At 42.2% G+C, this 22,034-nt stretch overlaps 1 protein-coding gene across 2 annotated transcripts in view; it reads left to right on the top strand.

The window, feature by feature from the left end:
- Window positions 1-22,034, top strand: part of LOC126236952 (hormone-sensitive lipase) — a 114,268-nt gene that overhangs the window by 24,477 nt on the left and 67,757 nt on the right. For both annotated transcript variants that reach the window (XM_049946649.1, XM_049946647.1), the window contains exon 4: window positions 14,713-14,820. In XM_049946649.1, the coding sequence (XP_049802606.1) occupies window positions 14,713-14,820 (108 nt within the window). The remainder of the gene's footprint in view (window positions 1-14,712; window positions 14,821-22,034) is intronic.

Below are 22,034 nucleotides of genomic sequence, written 5' to 3'. Positions count from 1 at the left end.
GTTATCTACTGAGCACATTGCTGAGCATTATGCTCGAGCCTCTGCATTGGGGAATTACCCCCCCCCCCCCAGCCTTTCACACTCTCAAACAGCGGCTAGAAGGGAAAGTCCTCTCGTTCATTACACGTCACAGTGAACCCTATAATGCCTCATTTGCAGAGTGGGAGCTCCTCAGCACCCTTGCACATTGCCCTGAGACAGCTCCTGGGCCAGACTGGATCCACAGTCGGATGAGTAAACATCTCTCATTTGACTAAAAGTGACATCTCCTCGTCATCTTCAACCGGATCTGGTGTGATGGCATCTTTCCATCACAATAGTGGGAGAGCACCATCATTTTGGTGCTCAAACCTGGTCGAAACCCGCTTGACATGGATAACTGCCAGCCCATCAGCCTCACCAACTTTCTTTGTAAGCTGCTGGAACATATGGTGTGTCGGCAGTTGGGTTGGGTCCTGGAGTCACATGGGCTACTGGCTCCATGTCAAAGCGGCTTCCACCAGGGTTGCTCTACTACTGATAATCTTGTGTCCTTTGAATCTGCCATCCAAACAGCCTTTTACAGATGCCATCATCTGATTGCCTTCTTTTGACTTACAAAAATCATACGACATGAACTGGCGACGTCATATCCTTGCCACATTTTACGAGTGGGGTCTCCAGGGCCTGCTCCCAATTTTTATCCAAAACTTCCTGTTGCTCTGTCCTTTCCGTGTCCAGGTCTGTGCCTCCCGTAGTTACACCCATATTCAGGAAAATGACATTCTGCAGCTTTCCGTATTGAGTGTTTCTCTATTTTTTTGTGGCTATTAATGGTCTAGCAACAGCTGTAGGGCCGTTGGTCTCACCTTCTCTGTATGCAGGTGACTTCTGCATTTTGTACTGCTCATCCAGTACTGGTGTTGTTGAGCGGCACCTACAGGGAGCCATTCACAAGGTACAGTCATGGGCTCTAGCCCACAGATTCCAATTTTCAGCTGCAAAGTTATGTGTCACGCATTTCTGTATCCCCTGCAGGTCTGGGGGTAAGAATAGGCCCGAAGTATTCCTGACTATCTTAAGAGGCAACTAAAAGGAGTTTCACACGTTTCAGCATTTATGTGATGGTCACCTGTAGGGTTTGACCTCCATTCTTCAAAATGTTCCCAAAGAGCGAGCCAATTGGGGAAGGGTGCCTTACATGGTGCATTGTGTCCATTGTGCATTGAGACCTTTAGCCCCCTTTCTTGTCATCGTATTGCAGTCCCACCCATTCTCCATCTCTTAGGCAAGGACACCTTCCTGGGTGCGTTTTCCACCATTCACTAAGCAGTGTCGCTTTCTGCATCAGCGATGGCCGTGGACTACTTTGCACCTGATATCCAGCATGGTAGCCAGTCCATTGTGATGGGGCTGCCCTGTGCACTGTTGGTTGTAGCCCCCTGACCACACAGGGATCGCTCTTCTGATGCCTGCACTGTTAACTCCCTGTGTATGCCAAGGAGTAGATGCCCATCACCCTGGGGCATCGGGACTCCCGGCAATGGCCATCCTGCCAGGTGGCCTTTGCTGCTGCTGGGTGGCACCTGTGGGGAGGGCCCCTGGTCGGAGTGGGTGGTATCACTGGGTGTGACACGCGACGAAGCATAGTCAATCGTCTCTTGCTGGTGGTGAAACCCCAGCAGTCTCTAAGCGTTCACGAGCTCAAAAATCATTCCCCTCCCTGGCCACACCATGGAAGGAACGTCAGGCTAAGGATGACAGCGGATCTTATTCATGCTGGTACCTTGTATGTTCGAGAGCTGATGGGGAATCTTTCATGACAATGAAGCCTCAGTTTTTTGTGGAGATTTAGAGGACAGGTTTGAGGAGGTGGAGGGCTTGTCTAAAATGAGATCCTGGTCAGTCTTGATCAAAACAGCATCCTCTGCCCAGTCACAGGCATTACTAGCTTGTGACAAGCTTGTGCATGTTTCTGTAACCATCACGCCCCATAAGAGCTTAAATATGGTTCAGGCTATCAAATTTCACAGGGACCTTCTTTTGCTGTCTGACAATGAGCTGCACATCAATTTAGTATGACAAGGTGTACATTTCGTTCAGCGTGTCCACTGGGGTCCAAGGGATAATCAGGCTGCCACTAGTACCTTCATCTTGGCCTTGGAGAGTGATACATTGCCCAAGAAGATCAAGGTGATGGTCTACCGCTGTGATGTAAAGTCCTATATCCCTCCCCCAATGCGGTGCTTTGAGTACTGGATGTTCAGCTATATGTCTTCCCGCTGTACTTCCAGCATTACATGTCGAGATTGTGGACGCCCATCACATCCCAATACTCCATATGCCCCGTCTCCCATCTGTGTCAACTGTGGAGAACACCACTTGCCTTGTTCACCAGACTGCATGATTCTCCAGAAAGAAAGGAAAATCATGGAGTACAAGACCCTGGACTAACTGACCTACACTGAGGCTAAGAGAAAATTTGAACGCATGCACCCGTGTGTATGACATTGTCTTACACTGCCGCTACAACAGTTCTGACACTATCAGCTCTGCCAACCCAAGTCACCTCTCAGAGCCAGAAGACTACACCTGCCCCCTTGATGGTGGGAGGCATTTCCTTCCCTGTTTCTCCTACACCACCGACTTCGGGAGCAACACCCCCTAACCATCAAGGACGTCCGTCCCCACTTCTAAGTTGGAGAAACGTAAGTCTTTTTCAGCTTCTCTCGCTAGGAAGGGGTTCCTTGGGTCACTCCCTTCCTAGGTTTCTGCTGGTGAGGAAGACGATGCCTGCCAGTGGCTGAAGAGCCCAAAAGCAGCTGCTCATAGGGCTTCATGCTCTTCCTCACTCCCGGCAATTGAGCCAGTAAAGTCCTCCCAGTCAGGGAAACCCAAGGAGCAGCAAGAGAAATCCAAAAAGAAAACCCCTAAGACCAAGGAAATAGTGGTGGCACCCGCACCACCACTACCTACAAGCTCTGTGTCTGAGGATAGGGTGGAGATTTTGGCATCCGCTGAGGACCTAGATCTCACCAGACACTCAGACACAATGGATGTCGATCACACAGGTACTCATCTGGTGGCAGCAGGTGACCCTGAGGCGTAGACTACCTCATTGAGTGTTCCATGCCTTACCAGTCTCATGATCACATCATCCTCCAGTGGAATTGTGGCGGTTTTTTCCACCTCCTGACTGAGCTATGGCAAGTGTTAAGCTTTACACTTGCTACTTGCATTGCCCTGAAGGAAACCTGGTTCCCGGCAAAGCGGTCCCCTGCCTTCCATGGCTATAGGGGATATTACAGGAACCATAGCGATTATAATAGTGTGTCAGGTGGAGTTTGCGTTTATGTCCTAAACTCAGTCTGTAGTGAACCTGTGCCCCTTCAAATGCCTCTTGAATCTGTGGCGGCCAGAATAATGATGATGCAGGAAATAACTGTCTGCAATGTATATCTTCCTCCAGATGGTGCAGTACACCTGAATGTATTAGCTGCATTGATTAATCAACTCCGTAAACTTTTCCTACTTTTGGGAGATTCCAATGCCCATAACCCTTGTGGGGTGGCACCATGCTTAATGGCAGAGGCAGAGATGTCGAAACCTTACTGTCTCAGTTCGACCTCTGCCTCTTAAATGCTGGGGCCACCACACATTTCGGTGTGGCTCTTGGTAGTTACTCGGACATCGATTTATCACTTTGCAGCTCAGGACTTCCCCCGTCTATCCACTGGAGAGCACATGACGATTTCCACATCTTCCTGTCACTGCCCTAGCATCAGGCCCATGGACTCTTACCCAGATGGGCTTTAAAGAAGGCGGACTGGGAAACTTTCACCACTGCTGTCACTGTTTAATCTCTCCCACATGGTAACATTAATGTGGTGGTTGAGCAGCTGACTACAACAATTGTTTATGCAGCAGAAAATGCAATCCCTCGTTCTTTAGGGTACTTGAGGATAAGGCAATCCCTTGGTGCTCGCCAGAAGTCGCTGAAGCAATTAAGGAGCACTGGCAAGCTCTACAGCGGCGTAAGCGGCCATCTTCCCTGGAGCATCTCATAGCCATTAAACGGCTCGATGCCCGCATTCACCAACTTATCAAATGACGGTAGCAGGAGTGTTGGGAGAAATACGTCTCGACCATTGGGTGCTGTACGTCACCTTCCCAAGTCTGGGCAAAGATTAAATGTCTATTCGGGTACCAGACCCCAACAGCTGTTCCTGGTGTTACCATAAATGGCGTGTTACCTACCGATGCAAACGGGATTGCCCAGCACTTTGCGTGAGCACTCTGCTCGAGCACTTTGCTCGGCCTCTGTGTCGGAGAATTACCCCCCAACCTTTCAACTCTCAAACGGCACTGAAAGGGAACATCTTCTCATTCACTACACGCCACAGTGAATCCTATAATGCCCCATTTACACAGTGGGAGCTCCTCAGTGCCCTTTCACATTTCCCCAACTCAGCTCCTGGGCCTGATCGGATCCACAGCCAGATGAATAAACATCTCTCATCTGATTACAAGCAACATCTCCTCGTCATCTTCAACTGGATCTGGTGTGATGGCATCTTTCCATCCCAATGGCGGGAGAGCACCATCTTTCCAGTGCTCAAACCCGATAAAAACCCATTTGCTGTGGATAGCTATTGGCCCATCAGCCTCACCAACATTGTTTGTAAGCTGCTGGAACGTATGGTATGTCGGCGGTTGGGTTGTATTGAGTGTCTCTCTGTTTTTAGTGGCCATTAACAGTCTAGCAGCAGCTGTCAGACACTCTGTCTCATCTTCTCTGTATGCAGACGACTTCTGCATTTCGTACTGCTGCTCCAGTACTGGAGTTGCTGAGTGTCACCTACAGGGAGCCCCCCTCCCCTCCCCCCCACCCCAGGCTTCCAGTTTTCAGCTACAAAGTAGTTTGTCATGCACTTCTGTCGGCGTCGTACTGTTCATCCGGACCCAGAACTTTGCCTTAATGGCGATAGACTCAATGTATTGGAGACATATCAATTCTTGGGACTGGTTTTTGATGCCCTTTTGCATGGCCCTAAGGACTCTGTTAACCCTGTGGGTCTCCGCTGTCACTTCTCGATTCTCGACATGTACCAGGGCCATGAAGTGGTTTACACCAATGGCTCAATGGCTGATAGTCACGTAGGCTTTGCGTATGTTCATGGAGGACTTATTGAGCAGCACTCCTTGCCAGATGGCTGCGGTGTTTTCACTGCAGAGATGGCGGCCATATCTCGTGTTCTTGAGCACATCCACTCATGCCCTGGCAAGTCATTTTTCCTGTGTACTGACTCCTTGAGCAGCCTACAAGCTATCGGTGAGTGCTACCATCACCATCCTTTGGTAGCGTCTGTTCAGGAGTCCAACTATGCCCTGAAACTGTCCTGCCTTTCAATGGTGTTTGTGTGGACCTCAGGACATGTTGGAATCCCAGGTAATGCACTTGCTGACAGGCTGGCCAAACAGGCTATGCGGAAACCACTTCTGGAGATGGGTATCTCCGAAACTGACTTGCGTTCTGCCTTAACGCTGCAGGGTTTTTTGGATTTGGGAGACGGAATGGCATAAAAGTACTCAAATCAAACTGCATGTCATTAAGGAGACTACGAATATGGTGAAGTCTTCCATGCGGGCCTCTCACAGGGAATCAGATGTCCTCTGCTGACTCTGCATTGGCCATACCTGGCTAATGCATGGTTACCTCCTCCGCCGTGAGGACCCACCTCGGTGTTGCTGTGGTTCACAAATGACGGTTGTCCACCTCTTGATGGACTGCCCACTTTTAGCCACTCTGTGGCGGACTTTTAACTTTCCCAGCGCCCTATCTTCGGTGTTGGATGACAGTGCCTCAACAGCAGCTTTAGTTTTACGTTTCATTCATGAGCGTGGGTTTTATCGTTTGATCTAAGTTTCAGCGCATGTCCGTTGTCCTTGTGTGTCCTCCATCTTAGTGCTTTTAGGGTGGAGATTTTAATGTGTTGCAGAGTGGCTGGCTTCTCCTTTTTATTCTCATGGTCAGCCAGCCATGGTAATCTGCACTCTTGTTTTGATCTCTTCTACATGTTTCTTACGTCTCTCTGTGGTTTTCTTGTCTGATTTTGTCCAATTTAGTGTTTGTTGCCCTTCTGTCATTCTTGTGGTTTTCTCCTTTCTTCCAGCTGTGTTTTTTATGTCTCGATTATTTTACTCCCAACTTTGTGGAATTATTTTAATCGGAATGAGGGATCAATGACATAGCTATTGAGTTCCCCCCCACCCCTTCTTTTAAATAAACCAACCAAACTGACATTGTGGGGTGGCACCTCGTACCACAGATGTACCAACCTCATGATTAATACTTAACTTACGTAAATTAGAATGTTATGAGTACCCTAGTAGATTAGCTATAGTAAGGGACAGATAAGTTTGCTGCTGCCTCAAAGTACCAATCATTAAGTCGACACCATTCAGAACACCTCATGTTGCCTGTTTTAAAGTACTGCCTTCCTCCCCAATCCCAAGAGTATAAATCCAAGAATGTAAAATCACTTTCATTGCCTGATGAAGTGGTGTTGTGCTGCCTTTGCGAGCTGATCATTCAGTGTCAATATCAGTAAATGTTGTTTACTAAATATTTTTTAAGTAAATACTTTTAATGCCTAGACCATAGTTTTACTATCATAATTAAAGTTCAATAACTAGTTTCACTTGCAATCTGCAACCATCTTTATATCTGTAACACATAGAAAATACAGCCTAGGAAAATTATGTGCAATCAAGGAGAATATAAAATCACCTTAAAACACCTGAGCAAAAGTAATGGGGAGTCAATTCTTTATGTAAAAGTGAACATTTGACACCGCCATTGAACCGTGTAGTATAAACTATGTTAATGCTTATCAGGTAACATACCATTCAAAATATCAAAGGGCGGTGAATAAGCATTGGGAAGCATCATTAGCTGTTGTCATGCAACAACATGCATTCATAAGTACCAAAACAATATCAGTATTTAGTTGAAAACATCACCATGAGCAAGCCAGACTGTAGAGCTGTAGAAAGAATTGTACACCAGAAATCTCAAAGTTTCATCTACATCCAAATGGATTTTAAAATGTAAAGGTAATAATGGCATAAAGTTAAGATTACAAGGCAGAGATCTGTGGTATGTCGTGAACTGGTGACATGCCATTTGTAGGAAGCAGATCCTATGTAACTGGCATTAATTCATGAATAAAATCTAGGAAACTTGTGCCTAAGTCCAACTAATTTTAAAACCATGAAAGTAATTGGGGAATGAAGTTAAAAACTACAAGACAGAGAAGCTGCCTTCTATAGCTAGCTGGCGATGTGCTTTATGTAAAAATAGATCATGTGTGAGAGTCAATTGATAAAAACCGCAAAATACAGAGTAGCACCAACAAAAGTAATGGATTAACTACTCTGTACTTTGATGTTTTTATCAACTGACTCTCTTAAATGATTTGTATGTTAGGCACATTGCCAGTTAACTGTAGAAGGCAGCTTCCCTGTCTTTTAATTTTTAATTTTGCTCCCCTATTACTTTTATGGTTATAAAGTTAGTTGGACTTAGGCACAAACTTCCTGGTTTTTATTCAAGAATTAATGCAAGTTACATAGGATTTTGAAGAAATGTATGATGAAATAAAAGAAATTATTCAGATAGTGAAGGGAGACGAAAATTTAATAGTCATGGGTGACTGGAATTCGAGTGTAGGAAAAGGGAGAGAAGGAAACGTAGTAGGTGAATATGGATTGGGGCTAAGAAATGAAAGAGGAAGCCGCCTGGTAGAATTTTGCACAGAGCACAACTTAATCATAGCTAACACTTGGTTTAAGAATCATGATAGAAGGTTGTATACATGGAAGAACCCTGGAGATACTAAAAGGTATCAGATAGATTATATAATGGTAAGACAGAGATTTAGGAACCAGGTTTTAAATTGTAAGACATTTCCAGGGGCAGATGTGGACTCTGACCACAATCTATTGGTTATGACCTGTAGATTAAAACTGAAGAAACTGCAAAAAGGTGGGAATTTAAGGAGATGGGACCTGGATAAACTGAAAGAACCAAAGGTTGTACAGAGTTTCAGGGAGAGCATAAGGGAACAATTGACAGGAATGGGGGAAAGAAATACAGTAGAAGAAGAATGGGTAGCTTTGAGGGATGAAGTAGTGAAGGCAGCAGAGGATCAAGTAGGTAAAAAGACGAGGGCTAGTAGAAATCCTTGGGTAACAGAAGAAATATTGAATTTAATTGATGAAAGGAGAAAATATAAAAATGCAGTAAATGAAGCAGGCAAAAAGGAATACAAACGTCTCAAAAATGAGATCGACAGGAAGTGCAAAATGGCTAAGCAGGGATGGCTAGAGGACAAATGTAAGGATGTAGAGGCTTGTCTCACTAGGGGTAAGATAGATACTGCCTACAGGAAAATTAAAGAGACCTTTGGAGAGAAGAGAACCACTTGTATGAATATCAAGAACTCAGATGGCAACCCAGTTCTAAGCAAAGAAGGGAAGGCAGAAAGGTGGAAGGAGTATATAGAGGGTCTATACAAGGGCGATGTACTTGAGGGCAATATTATGGAAATGGAAGAGGATGTAGATGAAGATGAAATGGGAGATACGATACTGCGTGAAGAGTTTGACAGAGCACTGAAAGACCTGAGTCGAAACAAGGCAACATTCCATTGGAACTACTGACGGCCTTGGGAGAGCCAGTCCTGACAAAACTCTACCATCTGGTGAGCAAGATGTATGAAACAGGCGAAATACCCTCAGACTTCAAGAAGAATATAATAATTCCAATCCCAAAGAAAGCAGGTGTTGACAGATGTGAGAATTACCGAACAATCAGTTTAATAAGCCACAGCTGCAAAATACTAACACGAATTCTTTACAGACGAATGGAAAAACTAGTAGAAGCCGACCTCGAGGAAGATCAGTTTGGATTCCGTAGAAATACTGGAACACGTGAGGCAGTACTGACCTTACGACTTATCTTAGAAGAAAGATTAAGGAAAGGCAAACCTACGTTTCTAGCATTTGTAGACTTAGAGAAAGCTTTTGACAATGTTGACTGGAATACTCTCTTTCAAATTCTAAAGGCGGCAGGGGTAAAATACAGGGAGCGAAAGGCTATTTACAATTTGTACAGAAACCAGATGGCAGTTATAAGAGTCGAGGGACATGAAAGGGAAGCAGTGGTTGGTAAGGGAGTGAGACAGGGTTGTAGCCTCTCCCCGATGTTATTCAATCTGTATATTGAGCAAGCAGTAAAGGAAACAAAAGAAAAATTCGGAGTAGGTATTAAAATCCATGGAGAAGAAATAAAAACTTTGAGGTTCGCCGATGACATTGTAATTCTGTCAGAGACAGCAAAGGACTTGGAAGAGCAGTTGAACGGAATGGATGGTGTCTTGAAGGGAGGATATAAGATGAACATCAACAAAAGCAAAACGAGGATAGTGGAATGTAGTCGAATTAAGTCGGGTGATGTTGAGGGTATTGGATTAGGAAATGAGACACTTAAAGTAGTAAAGGAGTTTTGCTATTTGGGGAGGAAAATAACTGATGATGGTCGAAGTAGAGAGGATATAAAATGTAGACTGGCAATGGCAAGGAAAGCGTTTCTGAAGAAGAAAAATTTGTTAACATTGAGGATAGATTTAAGTGTCAGGAAGTCATTTCTGAAAGTATTTGTATGGAGTGTAGCCATGTATGGAAGTGAAACATGGACGGTAAATAGTTTGGACAAGAAGAGAATAGAAGCTTTCGAAATGTGGTGCTACAGAAGAATGCTGAAGATTAGATGGGTAGATCACATAACTAATGAGGAGGTACTGAATAGGGTTGGGGAGAAGAGGAGTTTGTGGCACAACTTGACCAGAAGAAGGGATCGGTTGGTAGGACATGTTCTGAGGCATCAAGGGATCACCAATTTAGTATTGAAGGGCAGCGTGGAGGGTAAAAAATCGTAGGGGGAGACCAAGAGATGAATACACTAAGCAGATTCAGAAGGATGTAGGTTGCAGTAGGTACTGGGATAGAGTAGCTTGCACAGGATAGAGTAGCATGGAGAGCTGCATCAAACCAGTCTCAGGACTGAAGACCACTACAACAACAACACATAGGATTTGCTTCCTACAAATGGCATGTTGCCAGTTCAGGACATAACACAGAACTCTGCCTTGTAATCTTAACGTTATGCCATTATTACGTTTATATTTCAAAATCCATTTGGATGTAAACTTTTTGAGATTTCTGGTCTAAAATTCTTTCTACAGATCTACAGTCTGGCTTGTTCATGGTGACATTTTCAACTACATACTGATATTGTTTTGGTACTTACGAATTAATGTTGTTGCATGAAGACAGCTAATGATGCTTCCCAATGCTTATTCAGTGCCCTTCAATATTTTGAATGGTATGTTACCTGATAAGCATTAACATAGTTTATACTACACTGTTAAATGGCTGTGTCAAATGTTCACTTTTACATGAAGAATTGACTCCCCATTATTGTTGGGGGCCGATGACTGTCGCAGTCTGGTCCTTTTAATCCCCCCAAACCAACCAACCAACTCCATTATTGTTGCTCAGATGTTGTACAGTATTTTTGTGTTCTGCTTGATTGTGCATAATTTTCTTAGGCTACGTTCCCCACATGTATTGCAGTCATGAAGATGATTGCAAATTGCAACCAAAACTAGTTATCGAACTTTAATTGTGATAGGAAAACTGCAGTCTTTTCTAAAAAAAGAATTCTTTAATAAACTGCTATAAGACCACCATCTCTCCCACCCTGACCATATAAGGCCTCACAGTAAATTTACTTACATTAAAGGGCATTATGCAATGTAAGACACAATCACAAATATTTACTAAATGTTTTGAATGTCTTTTTTTTCTACTCTTTGTATTGTACTACAAGAGACTTACTTTTATTTTGTATTCCTTGCTACAAATATGTACTGCATTTGAAGCTGGCCATCTGTACAATGTGCATCATGAATCCATGTTACGTCTGTGTCAAAATTTATACCACAGCAGCTCATTGGTGAAAGTTGCACACACCTATGAGTTGTCAATACTGGAAGGCAAATAGTAAAACATTCAATAGAGGAGATGTTTCACAGTAGCAAAGATGAACTAGTGCTTATATGCATTTTAGAGCCCATGTTTACTGGACATTTTTCCTAGTTTTGGTCCATACTGTCACCTCTGAAAGTTGCCTACAATCATAGCAACAACAGTACCAGTACTTTTAACTCATGTGTTTCTGGTACAGGAACCCTTCGCTCAAATTTATACATTTATCCTTCTCCATCACCCTTCAAAGATTGTAACATCACAGAATCACCCTGCATATACATACATTTACAGGCGCCGGAGCCTATAAGTTTGACACTCTGTAATATCGTTGGATGACTTTTCCGGACATGAGTTCCTATGTAAAAGTTGATGTATTAAGTCCCCTCTACAACCTTTAGAAGTGTTTACCATGAATTGTGAAACACATTGTATATATGGTTCATAAAATATAAATACTTCAGCAGCAAGGGAGACCACCCACCAAAAAGTAGAAGGGTAGAGCTGTTGACTGGGGCACACACAGAAAGGAAGAAAACTTGCTACCTTTCAAAGTAAAGCTTTCCTTGACACACACTTGGCAGGTGAACTAGGTCAGGGTAGGGGTTGTCAGGCGGATGAATATAGGGGGAGAAAGGCAGGAGCCAGGAAGGGGGTTGGGGTGGATGACTATCCGCTCAGAGGAAAGCAGCCATTTTTCCACCCAGTAATGTGGGAGGAAGGGATGGCAGAAGTTTGGGCTAGGCATGTAATGCACAGTTGTCAGAGCAGGAGGGGAGTGCACATCCTGAAGGTGACATAGGGACATGAATATGGAGAGGGTGTTTGGAGGGAGGAAGGGGATATTGTTGGGTGGAGGATGTAGGGACATAGGGTCTCAAGAGATTGAGGTCAGGATGATTATGGGAGTGAAGAATTTGTTGCAAGGTTAGCTCACATGTATGTAGTTCAGAAAACGTGGTGGTAAAGACAAGATTCCAGATAGCATTGGTTGTGAAACAACGATAGAAATTTAGAGTGTTATACCCAGCTGCCAGTTCTACCACTGAGTTATCAACTTTGTTCTTTTCCAGTCCCTATCTCTCACAAAACTGGTACTGCAGGAATACTGCATAGGTATAGGCATGCCAGAACCACCTCTGCTGTCTCCACAAGATACTGTTACTGTGTAATCCCTACTACATACACCACACCTCCAAAATTGAAACCCTTTCCACACTTAGAAGAGCTTCCAGGCATCATTTCCTTAAAGTGTTGACATCTCCCTTCAGCCTTAGGGCACCACTATTTGTCAACAACTATCAAACCGCAATCCCACAGAAGTTTTTTCCTATCCAAAGACCTAACTTCCAGCCTCACATTCAGGTTTAACCATGTTGGACTTCTCAAAGACCTACCCTCCTTTTCCTGATCCCGACCAGTGGAAACTCTTTTTTTGCCTCCAATCCCTCCAACCAAAGCCATCATAATCCCAACATTGAGCCTTTCCACTTCGTGTTCATACCACCATCCCCACCTCCCTTCCACCTAACCACCCGCTGGCCACCTACCAGGAATTCCTTACCTCCAGCTTGGCCTCTTTACCCCAAGTCCCCTCCTAAGAACACAAACCTTTCTGCAGATGAAAGGGCAGCAGTGCACAACCTCAAAACAGATCTTGACCTAACCATTCTCTCTGCAGATAAAGGCTTCACCGTGGTTGTGATGAATTGCAGAGACTACCAGGCAGAAATTGTTTGCCAGTTTTCTGACTTCTCCACCTACAAGCTCTGCCATAGTGACCTTATCCCAGAAGTCAAACATAACCTCCAATCCATACTGAAATAATAAGGCCATTCCCAGAACATCTTTCCTGATTCCATCCCCTTCCTCATCCCTACTACAGCCTACAAATTCACCTGCTGGATGATCCCTGAAATCCACAAACCCATCAATCCCAGGTGTTCTACTGTAGCTGGCTTTTGTGCCCCCCCCCCCCCCCCCCACCCGCCACCCCGAAAGAATTTCCGCTTTTGTTGACCAACACTTCCAATCTTTTGCCCAAAATCTAGCTTCCCACATCAAAGGTACTAACCACTTTCTTCACCAACTCTTTTACTGTTGGTGCCATCTCCCTATACACCATCGTCCCTCATACCCATGACTTTGGTGCTATCAAACTCTACCTCTCTTGACGTCCTTCAGTCTCTCAATCCACTGCCTTGTTCCTCATACACCTTCTAATCTACATCCTGACACACAACTACTTCTACTTTGAAGATATACAAATAAATTTGTGGTACAGCCAAGGGCACTTGAATGGCACCCTTCGATGCCAACCTGGTTATCGCCCATTTGGATTAAACCTTCCTAGACTCCCAAAACTCCAAACTACAAACTAACTTTTTGTCTGATTGAAGTTCATTGATGGTACCTTGATGATCTGGACTTAGGGGCAGGACACCGTATCCTCATTCTTTCACAGCCTCAACACCTTCTCACCCACTTGATCCTCCTCAACCCAACATGCTATCTTTCTGGATGTTGATCTCCACCTCTCTGGTAGCTCTGTCCACTATCTGCCCACATTAAACCCACTAACCACCAACAGTATCTGCATTTCAACAACTATCATCTCTTCTGCACAAACTCCTTCCCTTCATTCTGGCCACCCAATGATGGCATATCTGTAGCGAAGATAAACACTTTGCCCAGTATACTGAAGGTTTAAGGAAGGTCTTCACTGACAAGCACTACTCCTAAACCTAGTCCGCAAACAAATTTCCTGAGTCCACACACCCCCGATCCTCCCCACCACCCGAATAATCAGCTATAAAGGAGCATACCTCTTGTCACCTATTTCCACTGTGGACTGTGTCAAGTGAACCATGTTCTTTATCAGGTTTTCATCTCCCATCACGCCCTGAAATCAGGAGCATTCTACCAAAGATCCTTCCCACCCCTCCTAAATGGGTGTTTTGTTGCCCACCCAACATACACAACATTCTAGTCCATCACTATGCCATTCCCACTCCATCCAATGGTTTCCCTTCCTCTGCCCAACCACCCCCTCCAGATCCACACCATCACATCACCTTCAGAGTGCATTACTCAACACCATTTCAGACACTCGTGCATCACATACCAAGCTCATGCACCTGCCACCACTCCCCCTTCCCCACATTCCTGGCCAGCAGATCGGCTCCCTCCCTCTGGGCCGCTATCCATCCCTCCCAACCCCTCCTCCTACCTCCTGTCTCTCTCCTTCTATCCACCCTATACAATACAACCCCCACCCAGACCTAGTCCAGCTGCTGAACTGCAGCAATGACATTGTGCTTCCAGCTGGCACTTTGTGGGGGTATAGGCATGTGTTTTTTCTATGTATATTTATACTCTGGCTCGAGAAAGAATTACTCTGAAAGCTAGCAAGTTTTCTTTCTTTCTTGTGTGTGCCTGTCGATGACTCAATGCTTGTGTTTTTTGGTAACTGGTCTCCGTAAAGTCTCTCCTTTTTACATTATTGATTCTTTTTTCTCTTGATTAGTATGGATAGATTCTCAAATCTATCCATTGTTGTTAACAATGTTTTTTTTTTGCATGTTCTATATGTAAATCATTATAATGATGTTTCTCATGAAGGTGGAAAATTTGCTGTGGACCCAGAATTGAGAGCCAGGAGGATTGTTAACATCTCACAACATGCCTCAGTGGATTTTTGTAAATCATTTTGGTTGCTGGCTGAGACAGGTAAGATAAAATAAACTTTTAGCCCATGTAATGGAATATAACTGCTCATAAGCAAATTCAGAAGCTAAATAAAAGTGGAAAAGTGTCACATTTATGTGGTAAGATAGCTAACCTCTGCGAGTATTGTGCCAACACTTGTCAAAACATTGAATTATAAGAATGTTTCTTACAGATATAATTAGTGGTGAAGCCAATGTCAAAGTTAGAAAAGTATTGATTTATCTGCCTCTTTATACATGTCAGTACCATTTAGTCATTTTATTTTTTCAGTCCAGATCCCAGTTTCATGCTGGTGGCACTAGTATCTGTAAGTCTCTATAGACACAAAATTCTTACCAAACAGTGTAATTGCTATGAATATTCGTAAAACACAAAACATCTACTACAAATCTGTTCTATATGGTTTTAATATTTGGCACTTTATAAAGTGCTTCACTTAAAACTGATAAGTGGGAGTGTCGTAAGGGAATATTGGAAGAAACATTGCTGTATTTGAGTGTATCAAACACTTTCATTTTACCTGTTAGTCATTACATTTTATGTATCTGTGTCATTGAGGTATCTAATTTTTGGAAGTATGCAAATACCAAACCCAGGAATTGCTGTTTTGTGCTCTAGTGATGGAAGGAACTGTTGTGGCCACGATTGTGGATGTGGGGATGTTCACAGTTTGTGACAAGTAGTTCCAGATAAAGTTCCTGATCATCAGACTGAGAGTGAATGTCCTGTCCTAAACACCATACTCTCAAAGTTATGCATAAGATGATGACATGTGATAAGTCATTGTGGATTGAGTGCTCTGTGCTGCTTGGGACCAGCACACTGCCAATAATGTCAGAGTATAACCTTCTTTGTTCCATTCATCGACAAAGACATTGCCTTGCACTTCACAAACTGTCTCGCACTCAGTGATACTTAAATTACAAGTATTGTGCTGAACACTCAAATTGCTGAAGTGTTGTTTTGTTGAAAGTCTTGTACTGTGCTCCAGAATTTGAGCCACATTGTAAGTAAGGTGTAATAAATTATTTGGAGAAGGTTTCCTCAGCCATTTCAAATCATTTCCTGATTGAAGGTGTCCTGTATGCTTTTACATGCAGTATGGTTTAATCGATGTTTCTACTTTGTATGTTAGTGTCATCTACCAACAAACCGAAAGGTTATTATATCAGTCTTTTCTTATGTTTTGGAATCTTCTGCGTACCTTTGTTTCATTTTTGTTAAGTCCTGATCATACCCTCCATTCCAGTCTGTTCTGTGAATCATTTGTTTTCCTGTCTCACTCAGTGATTTTATAAATCTCTCTCTCTCTCTCTCTCTCTCTCTCTCACTCTCACTCTCACTCTCACTCTCACTCTCACTCTCACTCACACACACACTCACACACACACACACACACACACACACACACACACACACAGACACACACAGAGAGAGAGAGAGAGAGAGAGAGAGAGAGAGAGAGAGAGAGAGAGAGATATATATCTCTTCTGGCTTCTTGTATGTTATTAGTTAGTAATGATAATTTGTATGTGAATCCTAAGCAATTTAAATTTATTTGAGCTTTCTTGGTTCTAGTCCTTTTCTTATGATTTTCCGTATATTGTTCTCTCAGGTATTCTAGATACAAGTTGAAAAGTAGTGGTGATGGACAATCATCCTGCCTTAGCCCTGTTATAATTTTAAACAGCTTGGTTAGTTCTCCTCTGAATTTTGCTTTGTATTTGGTGTTGCTGAGGGTTAATTTTATTGTGTTTGTTAATTTGGGATGGAATCTCAAATTCCTTAATATGCCCAACACTGAAGAACTGTGGATATAATAATAGGCTTTTTTGAAGACTACAATGTTTAACATCTTGTTTGTATTTTCCTTGACAGGCAGCTATTATTAATTTTGAAGTGATAAACAGCTCCTCCAATGTCTAAATTCTCCTTGTTAATCTCTTAGTTCCTGATCTTTTCCACATCCTGCTAGGTGAATACCGGACTGGTCCACATGTTCTGCCTCAGTTACATGGCAGACATCTGAACACTTCCGCACTATTCCATGGATTATACTTGACGCAGACAGTTGGGGTGCACTAATTCCGTCCCGGTGGGGTACGGGGTGGCGACAGGAAGGGCATTCGGCTACCCCTTAAACATTAACATGCCAAATCTGATTAACGATGGCTGACCCTGCATAACTGCAGGACAAGGCTCAAGTGATAGATAGAATCTCGTAGTTCCTGATCAAGTTGATCTTTACAGTGACTGGACAGAATTTTTTTCGAGATTTCTTATGTTCAATCCCATGTTACATTATTTGTTTTTCCTCCTTTTTTGTGTAATGGATGTATTATAGCTGTAGTCCAACATTCTGCTAGTTCTCCTTTGTTCCATATTTGTACCATTCATTGGTGTAATAATATCTTTGCTGGTTCTACTTCTTGTTTCCACAATTCTGCAAATGTTTGAGCTTCTCCACTTGCTTTAAAGTTCTTGAGCTCTTTCAAAGCTTTGTAGACTTCGTAGATTGTTGTTGAGTTCGTAGTGTCAGATGGTGTTTGTATTGGGATTTCTGTGTTCATTTGAAAAAGGTATGGGGATCTTCACAGTTCAGTAGTTTGTTGAATTATTGTACTAAAATTGTTTATTTTGCACTACTGCTGTGAGTGATCATATTGTTTTCATCTTCTAGCATTAGTGTTGCAGAATCATATCTTTGGAGTTGTTTGCTCAATATTTTGTAGTAATTTCACGAGTTAATTTTCTCATTATTTTTTATATTATTAAAATTACGTCTTTTTGTTATTGATGTTTAGATCTCCTTATTATTTTCTTGGTAATCTTTATTTGATTTGCAAGTTCCAAGTGTGGTTCTTCTGTTTGACTCTTATACCTTAACTACACTTGGTGGCTTATATTTCATGTCCACCATTCCGCAATTGATATTTTTTCCTTGGGTTTTTTGGGGCTACTTGTTAAACAGTTTGTTTCAGTTGAGTAATTATTTCCTCTAGCAGATCTGTTAGTTTGTATTTCTAGTCTGTTCTTCAAAGTCCTTGTTAAATCAGTTTCTGAATATCGTGGGTTCCCTTCCCTTCTTTTTGGGGTGGCATGTTTTCTTTGTCAAAGGAATGACTTTAATTTTACTTTAATCAGGTAATGATATGAACTGGTGTCTGTTCCTCTCAGGACTTCCACATTGTAAATTGCCCAGTGGTATTTTTTATCCATGCAAAAATGATGCAGTTGCCATTTTCCTTTCTTCCAATCTTTGTTTTTCTAAGTTTTGAGTTTATTTGGTCTTCTCATAATGTATGTTGACTTTTGAGATCATGTAATGGTTTCTATGGAATACCATTAGTCTTATGCTGTTTTTGTTCATTCTTTTCTTTGTACTGACAATTTCACTATAACCCTTTTTCCCATCCTAACTGGGCATTTAATTCTCCAATTAAAATTTTGATATGGTTTTTGTTTATATTTGCCCCATCTGATCCTAAATCTCCAAAATGATTCTACATTACTTCAGCCAATTTATTTTCAGGTTGCATTCAAACTTGCTCTGTTAAGGTCTTCCATTTGCTGTTGTTGTCTATCTGCAAACAGGACCATGCCATCGACAAACCAAAGACAAATAACTCAAAATCCGCCATTTTCCCAATTTATAGAACTGAAAACTTTCTCTAGAGCTTCTGAAAATATTTTTAATGGTACTGAAACTCCTTGGTGGACTTATCTTTTGCAGTAACAATAATGTATATATTTGTCAATGCACTAACATATGAAGAGTGGAAGTGGAGTATGTTCTAAGTGTCATATTTTCACAAAGTGTGTTTTCAGTGCTCTGTTGCATTTCCCTAGACTTGAACCAGGTGCCAAATCCTTAGAGAAAGTCTTCCAAACATATGTTAGTAGATGGCCGCAGTCTCTGTGCCCAGCTTGGCTTCCCTGTGAAGTTCCAAATTTTAAAAGATGCTAGAAGTGGTTTTTGTTGCCTACTGTTCTACTTGTTAAAAACCTGTTGTTGTATATCTGTACTTTTATTATCACAAATAAAACATAGTGCCTCAGTATTACTGGTACTTTCAACAAAAAGTTTCATTCTGCTATTTAGTTGAAAACAAACAGTTTGGAGTGTGTAGCTGTATACAAAATACAAGATGATTTTTGCAAAGAAGAAAATGGCCACCAGCTATTCCTAATAGTGCTATTTATCTACACAAAAAGCAGTGTGGTTGTTATTGTTGTCGTCATCTCCAGTACAAAGACTGGATTAATGCTGCACTCCATGCTACTCTATTCTGTGCAAGCCTCTTCATCTCAGAGTAACTTCTGCAACCTACATCCATCTGAATCTGCTTACGGTATTCATCTCTTGATCTCCCTCTACGAGTTTTACCCCCTCCCCACCACCCCTAGCCCCCCATCCCCACTCACACATTCCTCCAGCACTAAATTTGTGATCCCTTGATACCTCAGAATGAGTCCTACCAACCAATCCCTTCTTAGAGTCAGGGTGTGCCACAAATTTCTCTTCTCTCCAATTCTATTCAGTACCCACTCATTAGTTATATGATCCACCCATCTAATCTTCAGCATTCATCTGTAGCACCACATTTCAAAAGCTTCTATTCTTCTCATGTCTAAACTGTTTGTCATCCATGTTTCACTTCCATATATGGCTACATTCCATACCAAAACGTTCAGAAAAGGCTTTCTGACACTTAAATCTTACTTGATGTAAACAAATGTCTTTCCCTCAGAAAAGCTTTTCTTTCCATTGTCAGTGTACATTTTATATCCCCTCTACTTTGATGGTCGTCAGTTATTTTGCTGCCCAAATAGCAAAACTTGTCTACTGTGTTGTCTCATTTCCTCATCTAATTCCCTCAGCATCACCTGGTTGAATGTGGCTACATTCCATTATCCTAATTTTGCTTGTGTTGATGTTCATCTTATATCCTCCTTTTAAGACACTGTCTATTCCATTCAACTGCTCTTCCACGTCCTTTGCTGTCTCTGACAGTATTACAGTGTCATCAGCAAACCTCAAAGTTTTTATTTCTTCTCCCTGGACTTTAATTCCTACTCCAAATTTTTCTTTTGTTTCCTTTATTGCTTGCTCAATATACAGATTGAATAACATTGGGGATAGGCTACAGTCCTGCTTCACTCCCTTTTAAACCACTATTTCCCTTTCGTCCTCCTTGACTTTTATAACTGCCATCTGGTTTCTGTACAAATCGTCAACAGCTTTACACTCCCTGTGTTTTTCCTCTCCCACCTTTAGAATTTGAAAGAGAGTATTCCAGTCAACATTGTCAAAAGCTACAAATGCTATAGGTCTATCTTCTTTGGGAAATTATAGGGCCAGTATTGCCTCAGATGTTCTTACATTTCTCTGGGATCCAAACTGATGTTCCCTGAGGTCAACTTCTACCAGTTTTTGTATTTTTCTGTTGATAATTCATGTTAGTATTTTGCAGCCATGACTTGTGAAGCTGGTAGTTTGATAGTGTTCACACCGGTCAGCAACTGCTTTCATTGAAATTGAAATTATTATATTCTTCTTGTAGTCTGAGGGTGTTTCGCCTGTCTCGTACATCTTGCTCACCAGATGGAAGAGTTTCGTCATGGCTGGCTCTCACAAGACTATCAGTAGTGTTAACGAAATTTTGTCTACTTCTGGGCCTTGTTTCAACATATGTTTTTCAGTGTTCTGTCAAATTCTTCATACAGCATCATATCTCCCATCTCACCTTCATCTACATCCTCTTACATTTACATAATATTGCCCTCAAGTACATCACCCTTATATGGACCCTATGTATATGCCTTCCACCTTTCTGCTTTCCCTTCTTTGCTTAGGACTGGTTTTCTCTCCAAGCTCTTGATATTCATAGACGTGGTTCTCTTTTCTCCAAAGATCTCTTAATTTTCCTGTACGCGGCATCTATCTTACTCCTAGTGATCTGTGCTTCTGCATCCCTACATTTGTCCTCTAGCTGGTCCGGCTTAGTTATTTTTTTCACTTTTTGTCAATCTTGTTTTTTAGACATTTGTGCTCCCTTTCACACGCTTTATTTACTGCATTTTTCTATTTTCTCCTTTCAGCAGTTAAATTCAGTATCTCTTGTGTTACCCAAGGATTTCTACTAGTCGTCATATTTTTACTTACTTGATCCGCTGCTGCCTTCACTATTTCATCTTTCAAAGCTACCCATTCTTCTTCTACTGTATTCCTTTACTCTGTTCTTGTCAGTCATTCCCTAATGCTCCCTCTGAAACTCTCTACAACCTCTGGTTCTCTCAGTTTATCCTTAAATTCCTACCTTTTTGCAGTTTCTTCAGTGTTAATCCACAGTTCATAACCATTAAATTGTGATCAGAGTCCGCCTATGCCCCTGGAAACATTTTACAGTTTAAAACCTGGTTCCTAAATCTCTGTCCTACCATTATATAATCAAACTGAAACCTTCTAGTGTGCTGCACGGAGTAGCCATGCGGTCTGAGGCGTCAAATCACGGTTTACAGTTTAAAACCTGGTTCCTAAATCTCTGTCCTACCATTATATAATCAAACTGAAACCTTCTAGTGTGCTGCACGGAGTAGCCATGCGGTCTGAGGCGTCAAATCACGGTTTGCGCGGATCCCTCCGTCGAAGATTAGAGTCCTTCCTCGGGCGTGTGTGTGTGTGTGTGTGTGTGTGTGTGTGTGTGTGTGTGTGTGTGTGTGTGTTGCCATTAGTGTAAGTTAGTTTAAGTTAGATTAAGTAGTGCGTAAGCCTAGGGACTGATGACCTCAGCAGTTTGGTACCATAATCCGTAACACAAATTTCCAATTTCCTTGTAGTGTCTCTAGGTCTCTTCCATGTATACAGCCTTCTTTCATTATTCTTAAACCAAGTGTTAGCTGTGGTTAAATTATGCTCCATGCAAAATTCTACCAGGCGGCTTCCTCTTTCATTCCTTTCCCCCAGTCCATATTCAACTGCTACTTTTCCGTCTCTTCCCTTTTCTAATATTGAATTTCAGACCCCCATGACTAATAAATTTTCAACTCGCTTAACTATCTGAATAATTTCTTTTACCTCATCATATATTTCTTCATTGTCTTTCTCATCTGTGTAGCTAGTTAGCATATAAACTCATACTATTGTGGTGGATGTTGGCTTTGTATCTGTCTTGGCTACAATAATGCGTTCACTATGCTGTTTATAGTAGCTT

Source organism: Schistocerca nitens, chromosome 2 (genome assembly GCF_023898315.1).
Source record: "Schistocerca nitens isolate TAMUIC-IGC-003100 chromosome 2, iqSchNite1.1, whole genome shotgun sequence".
Classification (NCBI taxonomy): Eukaryota; Metazoa; Arthropoda; class Insecta; order Orthoptera; family Acrididae; genus Schistocerca; species Schistocerca nitens.
The sequence above is the reverse complement of the archived record's forward strand: the minus strand, read 5'-3'. Positions and strand labels throughout refer to the sequence as shown.